This window comes from Papio anubis, chromosome 11 (genome assembly GCF_008728515.1).
Source record: "Papio anubis isolate 15944 chromosome 11, Panubis1.0, whole genome shotgun sequence".
Lineage (NCBI taxonomy): Eukaryota > Metazoa > Chordata > Mammalia > Primates > Cercopithecidae > Papio > Papio anubis.
In genome coordinates this window covers 48,358,362-48,382,322 of record NC_044986.1, presented here as the reverse complement: position 1 = coordinate 48,382,322, position 23,961 = coordinate 48,358,362, and the positions used below count along the sequence as shown (strand labels likewise).

At 35.5% G+C, this 23,961-nt stretch overlaps 1 protein-coding gene across 3 annotated transcripts in view; it reads right to left on the bottom strand.

Annotated features, from left to right (window-relative positions):
• The window catches only part of PRKG1 (protein kinase cGMP-dependent 1), a 1,324,128-nt gene that overhangs the window by 45,756 nt on the left and 1,254,411 nt on the right, over positions 1–23,961 (bottom strand). For 2 of the 3 annotated variants that reach the window (XM_031652620.1, XM_031652619.1), the window contains exon 12: positions 4,988–5,084. In XM_031652620.1, the coding sequence (XP_031508480.1) occupies positions 4,988–5,084 (97 nt within the window). Of the gene's footprint in view, positions 1–4,987; positions 5,085–5,185; positions 5,263–23,961 lie in introns of those variants that run through there. The other variant, XM_021944038.2, reaches the window with a different exon arrangement.

Below are 23,961 nucleotides of genomic sequence, written 5' to 3'. Positions count from 1 at the left end.
ACAACATTAACACCATTTACTGACCCATGATGCGTGAGACACTATTTTGAGGACTTTAACTTGTTTAATTTTCACAACCTTGTGAGGTATATATCCTATTATTATCATCATTTCAGAGACAAGAAAACCAAGGCTCACAAAGTTTTAAGTAAATGACTAAGCATACACAATGGGTAACATCTGAATCCAGAATGCCTAATTCTAGAGCTCTAGCTTCTCGCTACCATGTTATACTGTCGGATTTTTTTCTCCACAGACATTTTGCCACTAAAATAGGAGCAGAAAAAGAGTTAGAGAAAGTGGAGTCTCTGAAGATATAACAGAAAGAGAGGCACATAGCAGACAATTACTACATCTATTCTAGATTTAGTTTTAATTCAGGTTCTTGAATTCCAGAAGAATTTTTTTAAAGCAAAGGTATACATATGACAATGAAGTAACACTTGTTTGATTTGGGGGTGGTTGTTGTTGATGGTGGTGGTAAGAATCCAAATATTTTTAAAAGCCAGAATGGCAGAAAAAGCTTCTAGTTAAAAAAATCAGTAATTCTAGGCAATAACAACAACTCTTTCGATGACTAAGTGGCCTTAAACCATATATATACATTATTCTTGTCTTCTTTCCTGTAAAATGTGGATCATGCCTCATGTTCTCCTCCCAGGGTAGCTATAAGGGCAAAATTATACAATGAACCTGAAAGCAATTTGAAGATTATAAAGTAGTGTTCAAATGAAAGGTTATTTTATTAAAGAAATAATATTAATTTATTAATAAACATTTGTTTCTACAATAGTTTCATTTTACTAAGTATATTCCATAAGGCATCAGGTTATTTATAGTAATGCCTTAACTCTCCCTCTGCCTCAGAAATGCTATCTCCTGCAAGAAGTCTTGTTCCCCCACTCACTGAGCCCCTGCTGATCATGCTTCGCTTATGAGTTTAATTATTAGTTTACATGATTGCCCCTCCCAGTAGACTGCGAGTCTCTAGAGCCAAGGACTATTCTATTTATTGAATTTTTTATCTTCAATTGTAGAGCTCAATACATATATACAGAATAACTGATGTAGAAAGTATATAATCCAAAATCACAGAGGTTATGTTTCTCTTATATTTGTTCCTGTATTTTATCCAAGTATGCCACTCTGGTATAGGAGACATTTGGATTGCTAAATAAACAGATTAAATATCTAATATTTTAAAGTACAAACTACATATTATTGGCATATTAAAAAATCGGTTTGTCTTTGACTTGTGCAAATCTATTCTGAAAAACAGGTGCCTTTCTCAGAAGGACAAAAGTAGAGTAAATGGGGAATATGACTATAAGGCAATGGGACTAATTTTCACTTGTAATTTGTAAAACCAACCTCCTTATTTTACAGTCATACTTTGTAAATGAAGATGATTACCTAGATGACTTACATCAGTGCTTAGGGCTTTTGTGAGTAAGTCATATATAAAAAGAGAGCTGAGTTCTTTTGCTGAAAGTGATACTATAAATGGAATGTGTTCTCCTAGAAGACATACTGTAAACAGACAGTAACTGAACACATTAGAAAGACCATTCTTAAAAATAAAGAACATAGGCAGAAAATATGGCATATGCCAGAAAACAGAAAGGAAAGCAGTCCAAATGACTGCCCAGAGGAAATGGTTGTGAACAGGACATGTCTGATATTAAACAAGTGAAAGTCAGTTATGCTAAGACCATTTAGGAAGAGACTGAATATCTTAAGACTACAATTCCCATGCATAAAAGACCTTCACTTCAAGCTTCTGGACTCTTTGCTGAACACATATTTAAGTTTCTTATTATGTGGCAAAATTATGTTCTTACCTCCAAAAATTGATAATAAACTATTTATAAATTCTCCTGTAGAAAAATACTTCTTCATCTACATTTATCGAAATTGACATGAATGATAAAAATTAAGAAATGCTAAAAAGTCTGTGAAGGGTATAACTACCTTCACACACAAACATAATCTGTATGTCAAACAGTGATGAGAAAACTACATTCTTAACTTTAATAGGAAATGAAGTTCAAAAATTCAAATTTCTAAATTCTTCATACTCCACTGAAGGGCTTATAATTTTATAATGTTATTTCTGGGAAACTTTAAAAAATACTATTTTAAAATTAAAGTGTAACTTATGGTATTATCTTGAAATGTCATTTACTTGCTCAACATTACTGCTAAACTAAGATTCTAAGTATTATATACTTTGTATTAACATGTTGAGCACTCCATACATAAATATAAAATGAGTTTATATGAAGATTTTATTGCTTAGATATTGCTTTAATAGGACTTTATAATATTGACAAGATTATCTTGCATGTGTCATTCTCAGAGGAGAGTGAAAACTTCTGTAATCACAAAAGAACTGGTCTCTGCCTACATCTTACTCCTAACTATGAATGGGGTAGGTGCCACTCTGATGGTACACCATTATCATTACGGTGATTCGTTATATTCCATGAAAATGGTATGTACAATTACAAGCAAAGTGTTGAGGCCAAACTCTCAATTCCAGCATTATTGAATGTATGTAAAAGATGAACAATCACAGATAATATTTTAATACCCCCAAAGTAATACTACCAGGCAATTAGTAAGTGGTAAGAATTGGGAAAATAAGGTATTAGTGATCATTTAAATGACTGGTCCACATCGAATGCTGAAGACAATATAGGCACTCTGATTGTCCTACAGTATGTTGTACACGTGCAAGACAACGAAAGCTGATGTGACCTTAAAAGGTTAAGGACATGCGCCTCTTCCCCTAATGTAGAAATTGTACCCTATACTCCATTATGAATTTACCACTCATCAGTAATATCTACAGTTTTTACAAAGTGGGCTACATTTCCAATATCAATTAATTCTTAGGGCTATGGTGTTCATTATCTATAAACATCTATCTAAAAGAGTAAAATATAATATCCATGAGAAGAAAATTAGGCTGACTATCTGGTATTTCTCTGGGGATGGAGATTATATGCACATATATATGTGTATATATACTCAAACATGCACATGAATACACAGAAATGAGCATACACACGTGTGCACACACACGAGAGCACAAATGCAAATTTTTGTTTTTAAACTAAACTTTTATATGCCCACATTAAATTCTTCCCAATTTTGAGGCTAATCAAACTTTTGTTTGTACCTCCTCGTTTGCTTTTCAGAGGATTTTCTAGAAGATTTGCACTATCAGCTTGGTATTCAAATCTTTAGCCTGAAATGACTTCAGTGCCTGTAAGTTATTTTCAATATTTCAAAAATCCTAAGTAAATTCCTATATTTCATTAAATATCTCACTGGTAACTTCAAAGATCGCTCTTTAAGTTATCAAATGTCTAAGAGTTCACAAAGTTGTAACGCTGATTTTTTTTTGTCAACAAAAATAGCAGTTTTATTGTCCATCATCTTTAAAAAATAATATTTAAGGACTCATAACAGTCCTACAATCACTGTCCAAGAAATTCTATCCCTTATACTGCTTCATTTGGAGAGTGTTTTAGAAATACACAACTATATAAACACATCAGAAAATAAATCCTGCATGGCAGGGAGCTCTGTTTTCTTTTCCTGCCTGTATGTCCCAACACCTCCAAATCAAAGCAGTTCATGCATAATGCTGTTAATGAATATTTATTAGCTATACAGATAATTATAATTTTCCACAAAACCAAAGTTCTTAAAAAATAAATTCATGGTTACATTAATTTGTAGGGTTCAGAAAAGCAAGATGTTTGTCTAGAACCTTACTTGTTTTGTTTTGTTTTGTTTTTCTCCCAGAACTGAAAATACTCATATCATCAAAGGCACACTTACAGACTTTCAAGTCAGAGGTGGTATTACTACAGTATCTCCAACCAGTGTTAAGGGAAGCATAATACTAATTCAGTGAGACATATGGCTCTAAAACCTTCTTGTCTAATATCTAAGTAAATACCATCTTTCTGCCTGTTCAAGTCAGAAATTCCAACTGCAATACAAATAGACAAATATAAAAATAGTGCTGGGTCAATATACTTTTAAGGAAGGGGATTTCTCTTGACCCCTGATGGCAACCGTAACTGTTTACTGCACTGTACACCATCTCAGGGAGTTCCTCACATACTGTACTGGTGTCTGATATCAGGAAATCCTCCATGTTCAGCAGGGAGGTGGAAATCAATCTGCATTTTCAATTAGGGTTTATAGCCACACCGTCTTGAAATGCAGTTAGTCATAAGAATACATTTTTTCCTCATTCTTGTGATAATATGTCAGTTTTTAAATTTACATTTCAAACAAATGCAAAATAGAGTACGTTTTCATGTTGTTTACACCACATTCATGCAACGTGTTGAATGCATTAACTTGTACAAAGTGTCTTCATCTTCATGAATCTATAGCTGTATGTGCATGTGTATATATATGTATACAAACTGTGTGTGTGAAATAAACTATATAAAATATTCAAACTATTAGCACTATAAATAGGTACTTGCAACTACAGAACCACAGAATTACTACTACAACACCATTTACTTCATATATATCTCTTCTATTTCCCTTTATATGTATTTAAATTTACATTTAAATTATTGTAATTATTGTTAGGATGCATAATTGTTGGTAAGCACCACTCAGAACTAGGAAATAAAGATGATAGAAAATTAGTTGGGTAAGACGTGCTTAATGACTCTTCTTTAAGTCAATGTGTTTACCTTACACTTAATATGATGGGGTTTTCTAAAAAGCAATGAGTTATTTATTTTATTTTTAGTTGTTGACTGCACAATTTAGCCCACTTTGTTGCGAATTATGACATGTCTACTGCAAAGTATTTGGTACTGATTTAGGAATAATGGTAATTAATGATGAAAGACAGAACAAAAGAAAAGGAAGAAATCTTAATCTAGGGAAAAAAATTAAAAAGGAAGCAGAGGTGATCAAAAGCATTTAAAGAACCATCACCTACCAGTTCTACTCGTCCGAAACCTCCAACTCCAAGGGTGTCAATGATGTTGAAATCAGACAGCTTCAGGTTGGCGAAGAAAGCCGCTTCAGCTTCATATCTGGATTTTTTGATGTGAAAAAATGGAAATTTCTTAGAGGTGCAAACACGAGTACCACGTACATCTGTACCAGAATGACATGACTGTGGAACAGGGTTTACCTGCTTACATTCCATCTTGCTTTTAGAGTTTGTGTTTTCTCACACTCATAATTTTTTGGTCCCAGTTGTGCAGAATAACATAAATTTGCACTTGTGTTTCAAAGTACTGTAGAAAAATACAAAGTACCCACTGCATGCCAGTCAAGTGACTGATAAATCCAGTTATCAAATCAAAGTTACATGGAGGCCTTTTTCTACGCGTCTTCTTGTGAACACGGATTGTTTGAGTTGTTCTTTTTTGGTTTTGTTTTAGATTTTTTGGTTTGGCTTGGTTTTGTTTTTGCCGTTCAGATTTTGGATGGCAGTTTCTCATCAGTTTCCCTTATCCACAGGCTGGCAGCGCCTCCTATAAATATTAATTAAAAGCGGCAAGATCACGGAGGTCTCTGGAGCGAAATCACAGCCAGGTTTTATGAAAACAGATCCGAGAAGCTGAGAACTGATGTATAAATGTCCAAAATGGATGATTTCGGAAGCATAGTCACATTCCTAAAAAGTGTCTTCCCTTCATTTTTGTGTACCCACTGACTTGTAGCCAAAACTCTCAGCTAGCAATCTCAGGGTCTTTATGTTTGTAAGTTTCTTGGATGAGTGGTGTGGAGAAGCATGGACCGCTATTCCCAAAGTCTAACTATGCACACATGCAAACCTGACACATGCAAGTGGCCAGAATAAGCTTCTCCTGATGCGACAAGTGAATATGAGCTGCTTAAAATATATCCTTGTCAAAGGCTCTGCTATTTTTAGAAAGGACAGGAAGGCACAAAGATGAAGATGATCTGCCCACTCACTAACGTCAGGTCAGGGAGTAATTCAGCTGTCTCAAAAATAAAGTATTTGAATAGCTATGCATAACCCGTGACCTTCAGCTCAGCAACACCTGATTCAGTACTACACTATAGATAGAAATGATGAATGCACTTGAGGTAATGATGCTAACACAGCCTGTTTATGTATACTTTTGAAAAGAATCAGTCATGGGTATGTTTAACATTAAGCTGTGTAACATTTTAGCTATTCCATTACAGTCAAACATAAATTTAGACTCTTCACTTGGGGGATTTGTGAAACAGCTTTCTAGGTAAGCTTTCTGCATTCTTTAACTTACAACCATGTTTCTAATTTTTTTAACAAATCAATTGTTGACAGGCTTCTCAGAGGGTAAAAACATCATTGTTTTCCATTATTGGCTAATTATGTGAAATCAACTCCCTCCAATAAACTTTTATAAACAAGGCTGCTAGTCCATCCTAATGGTATTTGTAGACTTCTGTCATTAACTACACACTCAAGAGATCAACATAGTGATCCGGGAGATGGTTTACTAGAATGGAACAGAAGCAGCAAATGTGCATTTCTAGCATTCCAGCTGGCTTGCTACTTTTGGAAAATTAAAACTCCATCCCATTGAAAGGGCTAGTGGCAGAGTTGACTCCAACAGGTGCTGAAAAAAGACATCTGTTGAGATCAGACCCCGTGACTATTTGTATGTGGTCAAGCATTTCCTGACTGCCTGGATAATTAAATCTTTTATGAGATCGTTGTTGAATAATAATCCATGTGTTTGTTGGATTTAGAAATCTCAGGTGCAAACAGGGTGAACCTCGTTTCTTTCTTTTTTTTTTAGACAAAGTCTTGCTGTGTCACCCAGGCTGAGGCTGGAGTGCAGTGGTGCAATCTTGGCTCACTGCAACCTCCACTTCCCGGGTTCAAGCTATTCTCATGCCTCAGCCTCCCAGCTAGCTGGGAATTACACGTGTGTGCCACTACGCCCAGCTGCAAACAGGGTGAACTCTTTCAGACTATTGTGATACCATTTCATATATTTAAAGTATGGTGTTATTTTTTGTAATCCTTGAAAGCACCCCAACAATTCTTATTTTGGGGCCTTGTGAAATTAGGCTGGAAGTACACATAGATGAGTGGAGGGATTCTAGCCTTTTGTTGCACATTAGAGCTACATGAGCATCTTTTAAAAACAATTAATTTAAGCCTTGCCACAGACCAAGTGAATGAGAAATTTCTGGAGGTGCTACCTAGACATCCCTATTTTAAAAAAGCTCCCAGGTGATTTTGATGTACAAGAGTTAAAACCTATAGTTCTATACCTTCTGAAAGCCTCAGGAAGTTCCATAAATCATACAAGATTTCTGGGGTGGATTAAAACGGCCCAGGAGATAAGTAGCTACCCAGTGAATCTGGGGATGAGATATTTTGGCAAGAGGGTTGGGGGCTTTTATACATTGGTCTTGGGCCCTGCTCTTCTGGTCCTAGAGCAATAGGAATAAACAATAGTTCTGAAATAGCCAACATAGCTTAGAAAAGACAGAGAAAGATAGAGAAAGAGAGAAAGGAAGGGAAGGGAAGGGAAGTCGGGAAGGGAAGGGAAGGGAAGGGGGAGGGGAGGGAACTGGGGGAGGAGAGGGAGGAAGTTCGGGGAAGGGGCAAAGGGGAAGGGGAAGGGGGAAGAACTTTAGAACTAAGGAATAACAAAGTTGATTTGATTTTCATCTTTTCATTTCTGTTAATACACCAAAGGAGGTTCCAAAAACAATAAAATGTACATTTGCAAGTATAAAAATTAGACCAAGATACATATGCATAGTTTAGAAACAGGAAAACAATAATAGAATAATCTCAGTCTCCTTCTCCCCTCCCCCATCTCTCTTTCTAAAACCACGTATCTGCACAGTATCATATTCACATTTCTTTGGAAAATAGATAATAGTCATTAGTTTATTATATTTCCATTTCTTCCAATATTACCAGTCTCCACAAAACCAAGGAGTAAGAATCCAGTGGCCCTTATTATTCACAGTTGTTTTCCATTCTTGATGTAATATCCTTGAATCAATGCTGTCATTTTAAATTAACAGAAACGGATGCTACACCTTATGATTGAGCATTATTATTAAGAAGTAAACATCTTTCCCTATGTATTGGAAACCAAATATAATGTTTCAACCCAGGACAAAATTTGTGAAACTTAAAATTTTACTTTCACATTGCCATTCCAATAACAGAAGTAACTCAGCATTATTTTACAAAGCAGACAATATTAAGTACCATTTAAAAGTAAAGACCACATGCAAAAGGAACGTAACTGTAGTTCCAGATGGGTAATTCAAAGCCAATAGTACAAAAGGCAAATATAGCCGTATTAGCTTTAGCCCAGCTCACCCATAATCCAAATGAGCTACAGAAGTCTACTCTAAGTGCCTCCAATAAATAAATAAATAAATAAATAAATAAATAAATAAATAAGTTGTTAATATCTACTAATTCACATGTAAATCTGTTAGCCTGGCTTTGCCTGCACTCATCTACTCTTCAGTATACTTTCATTTCCTGTTGAGTTTAGATCGATCAATTCTTGGGGAAAACTACGAAAATGAAACGTTTTAGTAAGCACACATAGACTGTCATGCATGACTGAGTTTATTTCTTATTCCGTAACTGTAGTAGGTAAGATGAGATTCAGTAAGAACATCAGTGTCTACCCTGGATTTTAAAATGCTACAAGAGAGCATCCTGGCTTATCAAAAGCTCATGACTTATGTTCCTGGTTCTGCTACTGACTGTCCTTCCAACTTTGATTTCTTCAATGTCTTGGCCTTTCTGGGAATACTGATAAATATACACTTAAGCAATAAGTATAAATTTACTGGAAAAATCAAGTCAGAATCCCAGCTTACTTAAATGTTCAGATACATGCCCAGAAATCCTCTTTCATTTTTTTTTTTTTTTTTTTTTGTAAACTAAGAGCACCACAATCTATAAATAATTACTTACAAAAACTGTTTGAAAAAGGAGTAAGAACATTGAGAAAGTGAGCCGTAAGCTCAAAATATACAGACCTGGTCTATGATACATCCAAGATATAATGCTGGCTATGTACTGAATGAGCACTTAATTTGGTACACAGGATTTTATGTGATAATTGTTCCTGATTTAATAAAGCTTAGCGTACTGACTAATCTGTAAGTCTGGCAAAGTACATAAAAATGCCTTCAGAAGAATGCCTATATAGAGAGAAAGTAGCATTGAAAACTGAACCAATAAAATATATTTTCACATTTAAAAAGGAAGATGCTATTTGGGCTTAAACTACAGGGACTGTTGCCTCATTGTGCAACTTTAACTTTGTGTATATGGAAAATGTTAGGAAATACATGTCCTTATTCCCTTGATTTTCAAATGCTTGAAATTAAATAAGCTTAGACACTAAAATAAAAATGGGTAGACTCTATAATCAAGTCATCAATCATCTCTTATTAAATAATTGCTGCTACATAAAGAGTCTTATTGACAACTAAGCTTTGAATGCAGAATCTTTTGACTTCATTGGAAAACAAAAAGAACCATCTTAGCGTTTGTTTGTATGGGGAATTATTTTCTGCTAAATCATGTTTTCAAAATAAAAAACTTTTTAAAGTACCTATTACTATAAAGTTTTTAAAAACCTCTTTAAACAAGAAAACTCCTAAAATTCCGAGCAAAAAGGGCCGATTTTTAATGTATTCTTGTTGTACAGCATCTAGGTGTAATCACCATCCTTTCAGCAGTGGAAGGAATAACTTAAAGAAATAAAAAGTTTAAAAGTAATTTAATGAACATAAAGTATTTCACTATATCAATTTACTCTGGAAAATATAATCTCTTCTTCAGGGAATTTGAGATAACATTAGTTTGCTCCTGCTATTTCCAAAATTGTGGTTTTCAGAAATAGACGTTTTCTTTGAGCACTCTAGTCATGAAATAGTTCCACTTATTTTTCAAATACATGTTCTTGAGGAGCCATAGCCAATAGGAATATACAGGAAAATTGCATTTCGTATATCTGCTGCATAAGAATAATGATAGTAATGCAAATATTCTGCATTTAGAAAGCACCTTTCTTCCATGACTTTAAAATCTCTCTTATTTAATTTATCCTGGCTGATTCTTTGTGAAGATAAGATAACAAATATTTTTACTTCTATTTTGTACCTGGGTAAACCAGTTCTGATAAGTGATTGGTTTTAATAATTAAGCACTGGAAAAATTAGGACCATGGGCATGTTTCACATCATAGCATATTTATGCTTATTCTAAATAAATAAATTTCCTTTTAAACATAGAGAGTCACCATTTTAAAGATGTTTTTATCTCAAAATCTTAAAATACCAACATACTTCAAAATGTGGATTCACGCCAGTGGACCTCATCTAGTTTAACCTCCACATTACTTTTTTTTAAATAAAGGAACTAATCTGGAGATGTTAAGTGACTTTAGCTAAGGTCATAAAGACCTAGGCACAGAAGACTGCCATTCTGACTCCTGGTCTGTAATAATTTTTACTATCTGCAGTTTTTATAATGTCCTTATATTTGAAAAACAAAGGCAAATAAAAAAGTTATAAAATATATTTGAGTAATATGTTCTTTTACTACACATTTCAGTCTAGAACAATTTTGGCCTCTTTATAGCTAAGCACTTATGTGTTGTTGCCTACAATGTGTTTCCTGCCTGTGTGTGTTCCAATAAAATTAAAGGCCAAAAATGAAAGTCCACAGGGGCTCAAAAGAGATGTTTTAAAAATTCAAATATCAGTACTAAAGATGAGAATACTTTTACTCCCTCTTTGTCAGCTTTTGAATGTATTAAATATTCATGACACTGACCTTTTGAAATTTTTTACACAGCTTGAGATAAATTTTTCTTTTCTTTCTTCTTCTTCTTCTTCTTCTTCTTCTTCTTCTTCTTCTTCTTCTTCTTCTTCTTCTTCTTCTTCTTCTTCTTCTTTCCCTCCTCCTCCTCCTTTCCTTTCTCTTTCTCTTTCTTTCTCTCTTTTCTTTTGAGACTGAGTCCCCTGTCACCTCAGGCTGGAGTGCAGTGGTGTGATCTTGACTCACTGTAGCCTCTACCTCCTCGGTTCAAGCAAGTCTCCTGTCTCAGCCTTCTCAGTAGCTGGGACTACAGGCACAGGCCACCACACCCAGCTAATTTTTGTGTTGTTGTAGAGACAGGGTTTCACCATGTTGGTCAGGGTGGTCTCCAACTCCTGCCCTCAAGTGATCTGCCCACCTTGGCCTCCCAAAGTGTTGGGATTACAGGCATGAGCCACCATGCCTTGCCAAATTTTTCTCTTTCTAAAAAAGGTCCATGAATAAAGAACTGGCAGGAAAAGAATTCAAGGGTTTTTTCCCCTTTTGGTATATGTTACTTTAACAGAATCATTGGCCATAATAAAAAGTTCATTTATTAAGTTATTTAGTGATGATTCTTTTTTGATTTACAGAATATAAATAATCTCATATATGTATTCAAACAAAAATGCATGAAGTTATCAACTTTATTCATGCCAGAATAGATATTTCCTTTATATAAATGCACAACCATTAGAAGCTGGGGTCTGAGGAAGTTCTCTCTCTTCTCAGTGCAAGCTAATTTCTTCATTTTCTTCTGCGTCTCTCTGAACCTCAGGGCGTTTTTTCTTGTAGACCAGGGGGGTCCAGAGTTAGTGACTATTATGGCATGGCTACCCAGGGCCAGGGAGGTGAGGTTTAATGAGAAAGAGGATAGATGAAAATGACTCCTTCCTCTGCCTTCACTGCTGTAATATCAAATGACTATAATATTTGAGCAACTCAGCCCTGGAGGTAAACGTCCCTCATCTTCATGTTATTGCTTCACGCCACCCCGGAAAAATTATGCATTACTATAGCTCTCATTGCAATTTCCATGAGGACATCTTTGCCATAGCCTTCATTTCTAAAGAAGGGATAACTAAAGACAGCTCTTGTTTTGCCTTCAGATATAAAAATCCCTCTTCTACCCAAAGACTAAGAAGAGTCTTTATTTTGTTTTGCAGGTCATTTGTTATATGGAGGTTAAAAGTATTGGAAGAAAGATGAAAACATTTACTCTTAAACCTTAAAATTAGTCTTAATTATTTTCTTAATCAAAGAGATCAGTCGAAATACTGAACTGGGAACAGAAGGATTAGGCAGGACTTGAACACTAGAAGTCAGCTTTTATTTCTGGCTTACAAATTTTTGCTGTGTTCTCTCATGTTTATAAAAATCCAGGCTGCACCTTTTCTCTATGGTTACTAGCAGCGATCTTCTGAATAGAAAATCTCTGATGAATTTTGCATAACTTCATGGACAGGAGGCTTAGGGATACAGCCATGGTTGTAGTAGATCAAACAATGAAAAGACAGTATAAAGCAATGTGTGAAAGAAGAAAATAAGGCCACAAATTACCCTCCATGGCCTCTAGGAGTATAACAAAAGAAATAATCAGGAAGCTGGCCCCAGCCCAGCTCGTGCAAGGTATCCCCTTTTCTGCAAAATGAAGGGTTTGCATTGGACATGTCTATGAAGCTCACTTACAGCTTCACAGTTCCATTATTCCAAGTGTCTTGAGAGATACAAACTTTGCAGAGAGTCCTTGTACCTGTAGTTTCTCTTTCTGCTACTCAATGGTCCTCTTCCCAATTCTGTCCTCCAATCCTAGACTCCTAAACCTCCTGCTTCAGGAAAATAATACCAGAGGTTTTCATTTCATGGAGTCCTGCTTTCAGCTCCTGGTATGCAAAACAGGCATGCAAGAGACCCTGATTTAATGCCCAAACAGTAATTGGGGAAAATACATCTTGGATGTTTGAAATAGACCTATTATAGACCAGTGGTTCCTTCCCTTCCCAGGATTCATATTAGAATATGGGTTGTGTGAAAAACAGACATGATAAAACTTTGAGATTTGGGACTAGGCATCAGTATTTTAAAATGAAATTCATATGCAAGTCTATACAGCAGTTAATTACCAATGGTAATAATCACATGTATATTTTAAAGAACCATTAGTATTTATTTGATATGTATGTGACAGACACTTACTACTTAGTATACAAGTATCACAGGAAAATGTATCCAGGGACCAAACAACTGTTCTCAAATGATCTTTGAGAACACCATCCATTCTTGAAATGGAGAAAGCCTGTATATCTGTCTTAGCATAGAAAATACTAAGCAGAAAAGAATAAAATGGAGCAAAATGTTTACCATGTTAAGTTGTTTAGTAATAGTGATCGGTACATTAATCGAATGAATTAAGTCCCAGGAAACATCTCACATTTGTTATCAAGTCACTGCCATTGGATGCAAAACTTGGCATTGTTCTATGATGCTGCCAAAAAATTGAATGGTTTATCAATAAAACATTGTTTTAAACTTGAACGATGAAGAAATCTATAGGGTTTTGTTTTGTTTTGTTTTGTTTTGTTTTTTTTGGAAACTAAACTCCATACTTTTATTCAGATTTCCTTAGCTTTTACTTATGGTCCGTTTTCTGGTCCGGGATCCCATCTAGAATATCATCTTGTATTTATCTGTCTTATCATCCTTCCTTGTTTTTGAGGAATACTTGCCAGGTGTTTTGTAGCGTGTACCTCAATTTGGGATAGTCGGATGTTTTTTTTTCATGATTAAACTAGAGTTAGGACGTTCTGGGGAAGAAGAAGACTACAGAGATAAAGTGCCATTTTCATCACATCGTATCAAATGCCACACTATTGATATGACTGATCACTAAGGATACGTGAACCTTGATCCTGCCAATATAGTCATTCTATAGTTTTTAATACAGTGCATACTTATAGGAGATGACAGATACAAAACAGCCTTAATTGAAATGTGATCTTCTTCATAATTTTTACCTTGGAACAGTGTCCCTCTCAAAATCAGATAACTTTATAAAGGCATTACAAATTTCCACACTGCTAAGGTTTCTGCACAGTCATTCCAAAGGGTCACAGTAAAATTCATTGAGCAGGATTTGAGCAGATGACTATAATATTAGAAACTGGTGCCTTTCCATACATTTTCCCACGAATCACAGGAGTGAAGAGACAATGGTGAAGGTGGAACAACTCAATGTCTTTTCTTTTCTATATGTATAAAAAATTATTATAATAATTGTTTCTCTGAGCATATTGATTACTCTTTATGGAAGTTTAGGACAAAAGCTGCAATCAGATTTCACTTTAGCCATATGCTGGTTCAAATGAATGCTGCTGTAACACTTAAACTGACATTCACCTCATAAAGCTCCTCACTCTACACTTGTATATATCTAGTTGAACGGCACTAAATAATTTTCCCCATTTATTTTATCATTGGTAAATAATAGAGTAAAATGAAAGAAACTGGGTGGGGGCATTCAGGCCTATTATGACAATTCTTTATGCCATTTAACACCTGGAGATTTTTTTTTCATATTTGACTTCCTTTTTCCCACATAGTTTTCAGAGACACAGAGTTGAATATTTGGCCAAATGCTATTCTCACTACTCTCTCTCTCTCTCTCTCTCTTTTTTTTTTTTGACTCCTTTTTTCTCACCTAAGTTATTAAGTTTTCTCTCAAGAGTTAATAACTACCAAATTCACATGGCCTAAGTGGATTAATTGGGTTTGCAAGGCTTTTTGATAATAGAAGAAACTATATAAAGTGATAGGAGCACTACCTTGACTTGTTGCCTCTCTTTCCCAGTCTTAACAACGGGGATGTTCAATGTCCACTTAATGTTTTCAAAGAACAGACAGTATCTGATTGGATTCTCAGTCTGATTTACCATCCTTTAACTTTGCAGTTATAAACAGACATAGTAGAACTTGCAGATTCACAGGGACAGAAAATCTTTCTTTGACCTCATCATAACAGGAAATTGCTGAACTGGAGGTGGAAGCCTTAGAAACTTGTCCTGAGTGTTGTCACTTGGAGCAGTGTCCAGTGAAGTATGCTAGGAGGAAGTCTTGGGACTTAGTGTGTGAAGTCACAGGGAGGGGTTGCCTCTCCTGAATGGAAGCAGAAGTGGTCACACAGTATCTTCATTTCTGTAGTACTTGTGAAATTTGGCCACTCACAAGAAAAACAAAATATGAACCAACCTCAATGTAAATATATAAAATATATGAAATGTGAGGCAAACAATTGCAAATTGAAAGAATCTATTTTTAGCAGCAATTGTTCTATTTTTACTGCTCTATAAAGGATATTCTGGTGGTAAGAATATTCTGGTGGTAAATAAATTATGCTATAGCATATACTATTTGGACAAAGATGCCACTTAAGATACATAATACGAAATAGATAATTATTTGTGGAGTTTCGTTTTATATAAAAAAGGTACATTGACATTCTGAAGCCAAAAATTCCACTGCTATATAGAGAATTGTTTTAGAAACAGCATTCTTTCTTTTATTTATTTTATTTATTTATTTTTTTGAGATGGAGTCTTGCTCTGTTACCTAGACTGGAGTGCAATGGCGTGACCTCGGCTCACTGCTTCCTCCGCCTCCTGGGTTTGAGCAATTCTCCCGGCTTAGCCTTCCAGGCAGCTGGGACTACAGGCACCCACCACCATGCCCAGATAATTTTTGTATTTTTAATAGAGATGGGGCTTCACCATGTTGGCCAGGCTGGTCTCGAACTCCTGACCTCAGGTGATCCACTGGCCTCGGCCTCCCAAAGTGTAGAAACAACATTCTTACAGGTCTTTCTTGCTAAAGTCTGAAGAATCAAAGCACCAACAAAGAAAATACAATGACCCTGATACAACTGAGTTATTCAGCTTGCACTGTTAACTTTTTTCCCCCTACATTTTGTTCCATCCTATGCTTGAAGCTAGAAAAGGTTCAAATCTGTTTCCAGTAAGAGAAAGGACTTGAAATAGTTTCATAAATGTTATTGTTAATTTCTAGTGTGTTACTTGCTGATTAGGAAACAAAGATTTAAACAAAAATGAGCAGCAATAAGAATCACTGCAATCTTAAGTTTCAGGCTGCTAACATATATTATCATGTGTGCTTAGGAGATATATTTGTATACAGGAAGTGGAGTTCTATTACTATCTATCTATTCTTAAATCCAACAGTTTAGAGTATTTGTTCGGAGATAAGATCTTTCTTAGGTAATATAAGGAATGAAATTTGTTACCTAGTGTAATGGTGAATCAAAAGTTTGCCTAATAAGCAAAAGACTTTTCAGTCATTAATCTAAGCCCTAAGTATTAAGGAAAGTAAGCTGAGTGGGATACTTTCTAGATCCGGAATCTTTCAAACATATTGATAAAATGTAAACATTCTCTCTCTCTCTCTCTCTCTCTCTCTCTCCCCCTATCTTCTATTGCCTAGTCTGGAATGCAGTGGTGCGATCATGACTCACTGCAGTCTTGATCTCCTGGGTTCAAGCAGTTCTCCTGCCTCAGCCTCCTGAGTAGCTGGGACCACAGGCACACTCCACCATGTCTGGCCAAAAATTTTTGAATTTTTTGTAGAGACCAGGTTTCACCAAGTTGCCCAGGCTGATTTCAAATTCCTGGGCTCAAGTGATCTTCCTGCCTCAGCCTCTCAAAGTGCTGGGATTACAAGTGTGAGCCACCATGCCCAGCCAAAATATAAACATGCCTGTAATAGTAAACCTAATTACCTAACACCATCAAAAACGGGGTGCTCCATGAGGAAGCACGTAATTCAAATTATTGAAGTTTATCCTTTCTAATGACCACATAGATTTCTCTTACCCCATTAAAAAAGTAGATAATCAGTATTTCTAGGATAGTTGTTTTCTTCCAACCAATTAAGGCATAATCTACGTAGTAGAACAGAGGATGATGCCTGGTCAATATTTGAATAAACAATCACTGTGGTGTTATCTCTATTTAATATGACTCCAATAAAACTTCTATGGTATGCATTATTAGTTGATCAAACTTCAAGTATTATGTGTCAAGGAACCTGTCTTACCTCCCCATCTCTGACCAAAATACACTTGTTTTCCATAAGCTATAAAGTCAGAAAACCAATTTTGTAAGAATTGTCCCTATAATATAGCTATGTGAGCAATGAGTACCTGGCATGAAAATGCATAAAGGAGGCAGTAATATACAACAACTGAAGCATAACCTCTGGAGCCAATCTGCTTCAGACAAATCCCAATTCCATTACTCACTGGCCACCTAAACAAGCTACTTAATTCATCTGCCTCGGTTTTCTTCAACTGTTTAATGGGTATGATCAAAAAACCAACTTCAGTGGGTTATCATAAATATTAGTAAATGAGAGAATGCATGTGAAACAAAGCTATAAGCAATCATTAGTAATAATAATAAAGGATGATCATTATTTTTCATGGAGTTTTTGCTAGCGCCATGTACTGTTTTGTTAATGCTAATTGTCTGATTCTCTGTCCATGAATTTTTGGCTGATCTAAGTTTCCACTCCTCTAACCCTTTGGCTGGGATCTAGGTATGAGAGTTGCTTGGCAAGCAAACTAGAGATAAATGAGGTGTTACTATATAAAGTTAATGTAGGCACATATAAATATCCAAACGTGCCATAATGTTGGGGTTTGACTCTTTCCCTAATACTCAGTTTCTTTATTCAAAATGTTCTAATTGGTGGTTTTATGTTGGTCCTGGTAAACTTTGTTAACTCTTTGTACTTCGCTGTATATTGCAATTTATGCTTTTTTCCACGGTTTAATTTCTGAGCCATATTATATATAATCAGGTACCAGCAAATAAAAGGACCAAACTAAAAATGATGGAATATATAATGAAGGAAGCATGGGATTTCTGCAATCTATTCTAGACCCTTTATTAAAAGAACGGTAGGTGAAGCTCCCTTTTTGAAATTTAAATTTAATATACTTTTCACAATTCTACTGTGCTCTCAGTAAATATGGAATTTACGAGCCATCACGTGGACTAAAGTAAAGCATAAAGTCCTCACGCTGCTTCAGCTCAAGATGTTTACCTTCAACTATTCCCTGCGCTTGTAGGAGACAGATAATACATCACCATGCTCTTAGCCACGGTCAGGCACTAGATACAGAATCAGGCAACAAGCATCATAATCCAAGGCTGGAAATGCCTGAAACAGATTCCTGAGAGGCATTCACAGAGTCTGAGATATCCTCTCTGAGGACCAATTGTTGCCAAAATCAGAGTTGCCAAGAAGCGACTCAGGGACTCCATCCTGTAGATAGACCCCTCCCCATTTTCCTGGTGCTTACTCAGTATGACTCACTTCCTTAAAGCCACCATGAGGGTGGTTCACTGGGAAATGGGAAAAGACCTGGCCATGTTCCAGAGGTACAGAGGGTATCACTGATTTCTTCAGTAACATGCAGGTGAAAGCTATGGGAATCTCATGCTGACCAGAAATATGTAAGTGTACCTTTCAGAAGGGGAAAACTAAATCTCAGATTTTCTACTTTCTTGCCTTTGGCAAATCATTATGAATACTCTTTTGATAAAAAGGCCTTTTATAATGTCTTTACCCCTTTGCGTAATGTTTATTAGGGGGACATTCTCAGAGGTAAATTTTGAAAATAAAATAAACAGAAAAGAGAGCCAATCCCTTCTTTATCACTTTTACTGACAAATGACAACAGAAAAAAATAGTATATGGAAGATCTAATTTTTAGGCTCCATCAAAGCATATTTGCAACATGTCATCATGTCATATAGTTTATTAGCTATGCTGTTAATATACAATTAACATCACTTGGGGATATGCTATGTCAGTGGAATAAAAACTCATAAAAAGGCTAATGTTTCTGAGATGTACTGACATGATAAGTCATTGGAATTCACTTAGTGCAGATGTTTCATTGCTATCTATTCCAGCAAATATTATCAACCACCCACTTCTGCCCAGTGATGCTGACCTGAGGATCCTGGTCTGTATTGCACAGATTCTGACTTGTGTCTTCAGTACTCTAGATATGGGCACACAAGAACAAGCTAAGGCATGTCAGCAAAAGCATTTGCATTGTGTGTATGATACTGTTATTATTATTATTATTACAGGTCTATGTGCTCCACTAAAACTGAGCAGCTACTTACGTGCCCAGCACCGTGCCATATCCTTTCATATAATTTCATTTGGTAAAGGGGAGCAGATGTTTGCTCAGGTACAAATGAAGCAGGAAACACATAGAAGAGCATTAAGAACCACTGTGAAAAACTTACAATATAGGCCTCTTATTCTCAAGCTAAATTTAATCAGTTTACCTGGTGGGGATGAATGGAAAAAAGTAGGATTTCCAAGTGAAAAGATTTTCTCTAAGAGTTTAAGAGCAAGAACCCCCTCTCCTTTAGTTCAGGGCTCCTCCTTCCAGACCAGATTCCTTCTGAGATCAGCCATGCAGTGGCTTAAATCCCTGGATTAGCTGTGACCTCTTCATTTCATTTCATTTTTTTTTTTTTTTTTGCTTCCTATTGAAAATCAAAACCAGAATATTTTTGGATTTTAAACAAAGTGAATGAAAATTAGACTACAATGATTATGGCAGTGATGCAGTTGACAATTGCATTACAATGAAAGGTTTTCTTTTTATCCAAGAAAATGTCATCAGTGTTCTGACTTCCTCTTAACCTACCCACACTTGAACTTCAAATTTATATGCCTTTTAAAAATTCCAAATCACGAGAAATTATGTATCACCTGCTTTAGATTTTCTAACAGAAAGTGAACATTTGAGTTTTGCAGCTATAACAGACATTAAAGTGATGGCATCGCTAACTTCCTCTGGAAAGGGAAGGAGATCCGAAATTAGAAACACAAATTAAGAAGTAAAAAGGAAATTATCATGTTTTCATTGCTTACAAAATGATCTCTCACTCATTACCCAGAGAACAACAATGATAATATAACTGGGCACATATGCACGGCGACTTCACCCAGAAGTAGAAAATGTAAACTTCTATGTTTTGTTGTTAATGTTATTGCAATGCTATGCTATAGTTTTTGTGCTGCTTAATAGAAGATGCTTCTATTATTCATGTCTTTACATTTTACTAAATGCAGTGGGTTCTCATTTCCGAATAGACCATACAGTCATCCCTTGGTATACATGGGGGATTAGTTCCAGGATCTCCTGTGGATACCAAAATCCACAGACACTCAAGTCCCTGGTACAAAATGGTGTAGTATTTGCATATAGCCTCAGCACATCCTCCCATGCACTTTAAATCATCTCTAGATTACTTATAATAACTAATACAATATAAATGCTTTATTTACAATGTAAATAGTTGTTACACTGTGTTGTTTAGGGAATAATGACCAGAAAGAAAAGTATGACATGTTCAGCACAAATGCTACTTTTTCTAATATTTTTGATTTTGCGGTTGGTTGAATTCAATGATGTGGAACCCAAGGATACAGGGGGTCGACTATATTTTTATTCTTTATAATAAAATAGCACATTATGAAATGCATCTCCTCAAGAAAAAAAATAACCTTAGATGGTGCCACTATTAGTCAGGTAAGCAACATTTCCTTATTTTTCCAGAGATAGAACTAAAAGCCTTAAAAATAATGTGATGGGAATTTGGAAATAGCTTCTATCTTTATGCTGTTTTCATATACTGTCTTGCTTTGATTATGATAATTCATTAATTAAAATACATAAAACAATACCTCATTCCTGTTGAACTGCTTCAAGGACCAGATGTTAAAATTCTCCAATTATATTTTTATTCCACTAATTAACATGTGTCATTGACAGAATATGAGATCTCTTGCAATTTAGGATTTTCTATTTGCCTATTTCACTGTAATATTGGATGGAATCTATGGATATTTAATAGCATCTGCACATTTTCAAAGGAATTCAAGAATAAACCTTAGGTTCCTTTGGTGATTATGACTGACATGTTGACCCTATTCATAAAAGTTGTCAATATTTTTTTCTCCATGGATTTTTAACCTGTTCCTTTGTGATACATACAAGATACCTAATAGTCCTGAAGGAATATAAAAATTTTTCCTACTCTGGAGTCTCTGGGGAATGAAAATGGCATCCACTGTGCATCTTGTGATCATGAGCTCAGCCATCTCTGCAAATGACTCACACCCCTGAGGATGCTTGGGGCAGGTTTGACCTATTGTGTGTCTGATTATGACACACATTTTTTAGTCATTATTTTTCAGCATGGAAATAAGATTTTAATTGACTAAAACAATAAAGTATATTTTCAGTGTTGGTAAAACATCACCTTTGCTCTGCATGTTTTATAATAAAAACCAAGTGGCTAAGTATGACAGCAATTATCCTCAGCTTAATAACAGAATAATCCTGCTGTGAGGGACAAACTATGATTCCAGGGGAATTCTGTAATCTTTTCAGTGTTTGCCAATCTAACGAACTCTCTTGAGACTGGTAAATCATGCAAGACAGTCATGCTAACAGGCATTTGATAGACTGTGGTAAATAACTTGAACTAACTAAGACAACGTAAAATAAAAACCCTTGAAATTATTTTGGACATTCTAAGTAATCTGAGTATTGTAATCAAGACAGTATTCAGATTGTCTATGTTTTCAGCAGAATCAGGCAGTTTTATGATATCATGAACTACTTTTAGCAAATTATCAATAAAAATAAGCTTATGCCAGGCACTGTTATAGATGCTGGCTGAGGATGGAACCGTGGACAAAACAGACAAAAAAAAAAAAAAAATCAGCCCTCATCACTTATATGCTGGTGGAGGAGATCAAAAATAAATAAATAAATAAATAAATAAATAAATAAATAAATAAATAAAGTATACTAAATGTGTTAAGTGTTGTGGAGAAAAATTCGGCAAAAAAGGGGTACTAGGTCTGATTTCAAACTACATTATAAGGCCATAGTGGCCAAAACAGTGTGGTACTGGCACCAATAAAGGCACACAAACCAATGGAACAAAATAGAGAACTCAGAAATAAACCAAAACACTTACATTTAACTGATCTTCAAAAAAACAAACAAAAAGATAAAGGGAGGAAAGGACACCCTTTTCAACAAATAGTGCTGGGATAATTGGCTAACCCATGTGGGAGAATGAAACTGGATCCTCATCTCTCACCTTATACAAAAATCAACTCAAGGTGGATTAAGGACTTAAACCTAAGACCTGAAACTACTAAAATTCTAGAAAAACATTGGAAAAGCCCTTCTAGACATTGGCTTAGGCAAGGATGTCGGATGTCATGAACAAGAACCCAGAATCAATGTAATAAAAACAAAGATAAATAGTTGGGACCTAATTAAACTAAAGAGCTTTTGCACAGCAAAAGGAATTGTCAGCAGAGTAAACAGATAACCCACAGAGTGGGAGAAAATCTTCATATTCTATACATCTGACAAAGGATTAATATACAGAATCTACAACAAACTCAAACAAATCAGTAAGAAAAAAACAAAGAATCCCATCAAAAAAATGGGCTAAGGACATGAATAGACAATTCTCAAAAGAAGATATACAAATGGGCAACAAACATATGAAAACATGCTCAACATCACTAATGATCAGGGAAATGCAAATCAAAACCACAAGGCAATACCACCTTACTCCTGCAAGAATGGCCATAATCAAAAAATCAAAAAACAGTAGACATTGGCATGGATGTGTTGAACAGGGGACACTTCTACACTGTTGGTGGGAATGTAGACTGGTACGGCAACTATGGAAAACAGTGTGGGGATTCCTTAAAGAACTAAAAGTAGAACCACCATTTGATTCAGCAATCCAACTACCAGGTATCTAACCAGAGGAAAAGAAGTCATTAATTGAAAAAGATCCTTACATACAAATTTATAGCAGCACAATTCACAATTGCAGAATCATGGAACCAACCCAAATGCCCATCAATCAATGAGTTGATAAAGAAACTGTGATATATATCTATATATCTATATATCATATATCATATAGATATATCTATCTATATCTATATCTATCTAAATATAGATAGATATATAGATATATATTTAGATAGATATAGATATATATTTAGATAGATATAGATATAGATATATACGATGGAATATTACCTATAGATAGATAGATAGATAGATAGATAGATAGATATAGATAGATAGATAGATAGATATGATGGAATACTATGCAGCCATAAAAAAGAATGAATTAACAGCATTTGTAGTGACCTGGATGAGATTGGAGGCTATTATTCTAAGTGAAGTAACTCAGGAATGGAAAATCAAACATCATATGTTCTCACTGATACGTGGGAGCTAAACTATGAGGACACAAAGGCATAAGAATGATACAATTGACTTTGGGGACTTGGCGGAAAGAGTGGGAAGAGGGCAAGGGATGGAAGACTACAAATATGGTGAAGTGTATACTGCTTGTGGGATGGGTACACCAAAATCTCACAGATCACCACTAAAGAACTTATTCATGTAACCAAATACCACCTGTACCTCAGTAACCTATGGAAAAATAAAAAATAATAATATAAAATTAAATAAAGAAAGGGATACTAGGGTGCGTGGAAACAAAAACCAGAGGGCTGTAATTTTAGTTTAGGAGATTAGAGAAGGTCCAATTGAGAAGGAGATGGAGGAGTGAGCCCTGTGGGATCTGAGGATGAAATATTCTTGGTAGAGAAAACAGAAACTGCAGTTGCTCTGGAGCAGAAGTCTGTCTGATATGTGTTACAATTAGCAAGACAGTTATAGTGGCTGCAACAGTCTCCTCTGAAGGCAGAGGAGAGGAGGAAGTAATGAGATGGGAGGCAAGGTGGAGCAAGGGGTGCAAATTGTCTGGGGCCTTGTAGACCATTGTAAAGATTTTCCTTTTATTCTGAAAAAGGAGCCTCCAGAGGGCTCTGAGCAGTCAGTTTTGTCCTCTAATTTATATTTCAAAATACCTGCAAGGTTGAAAACAGGCAATAGGAAGGCAAAGGCAGAAATATGGAGACAAGTCAGAAGT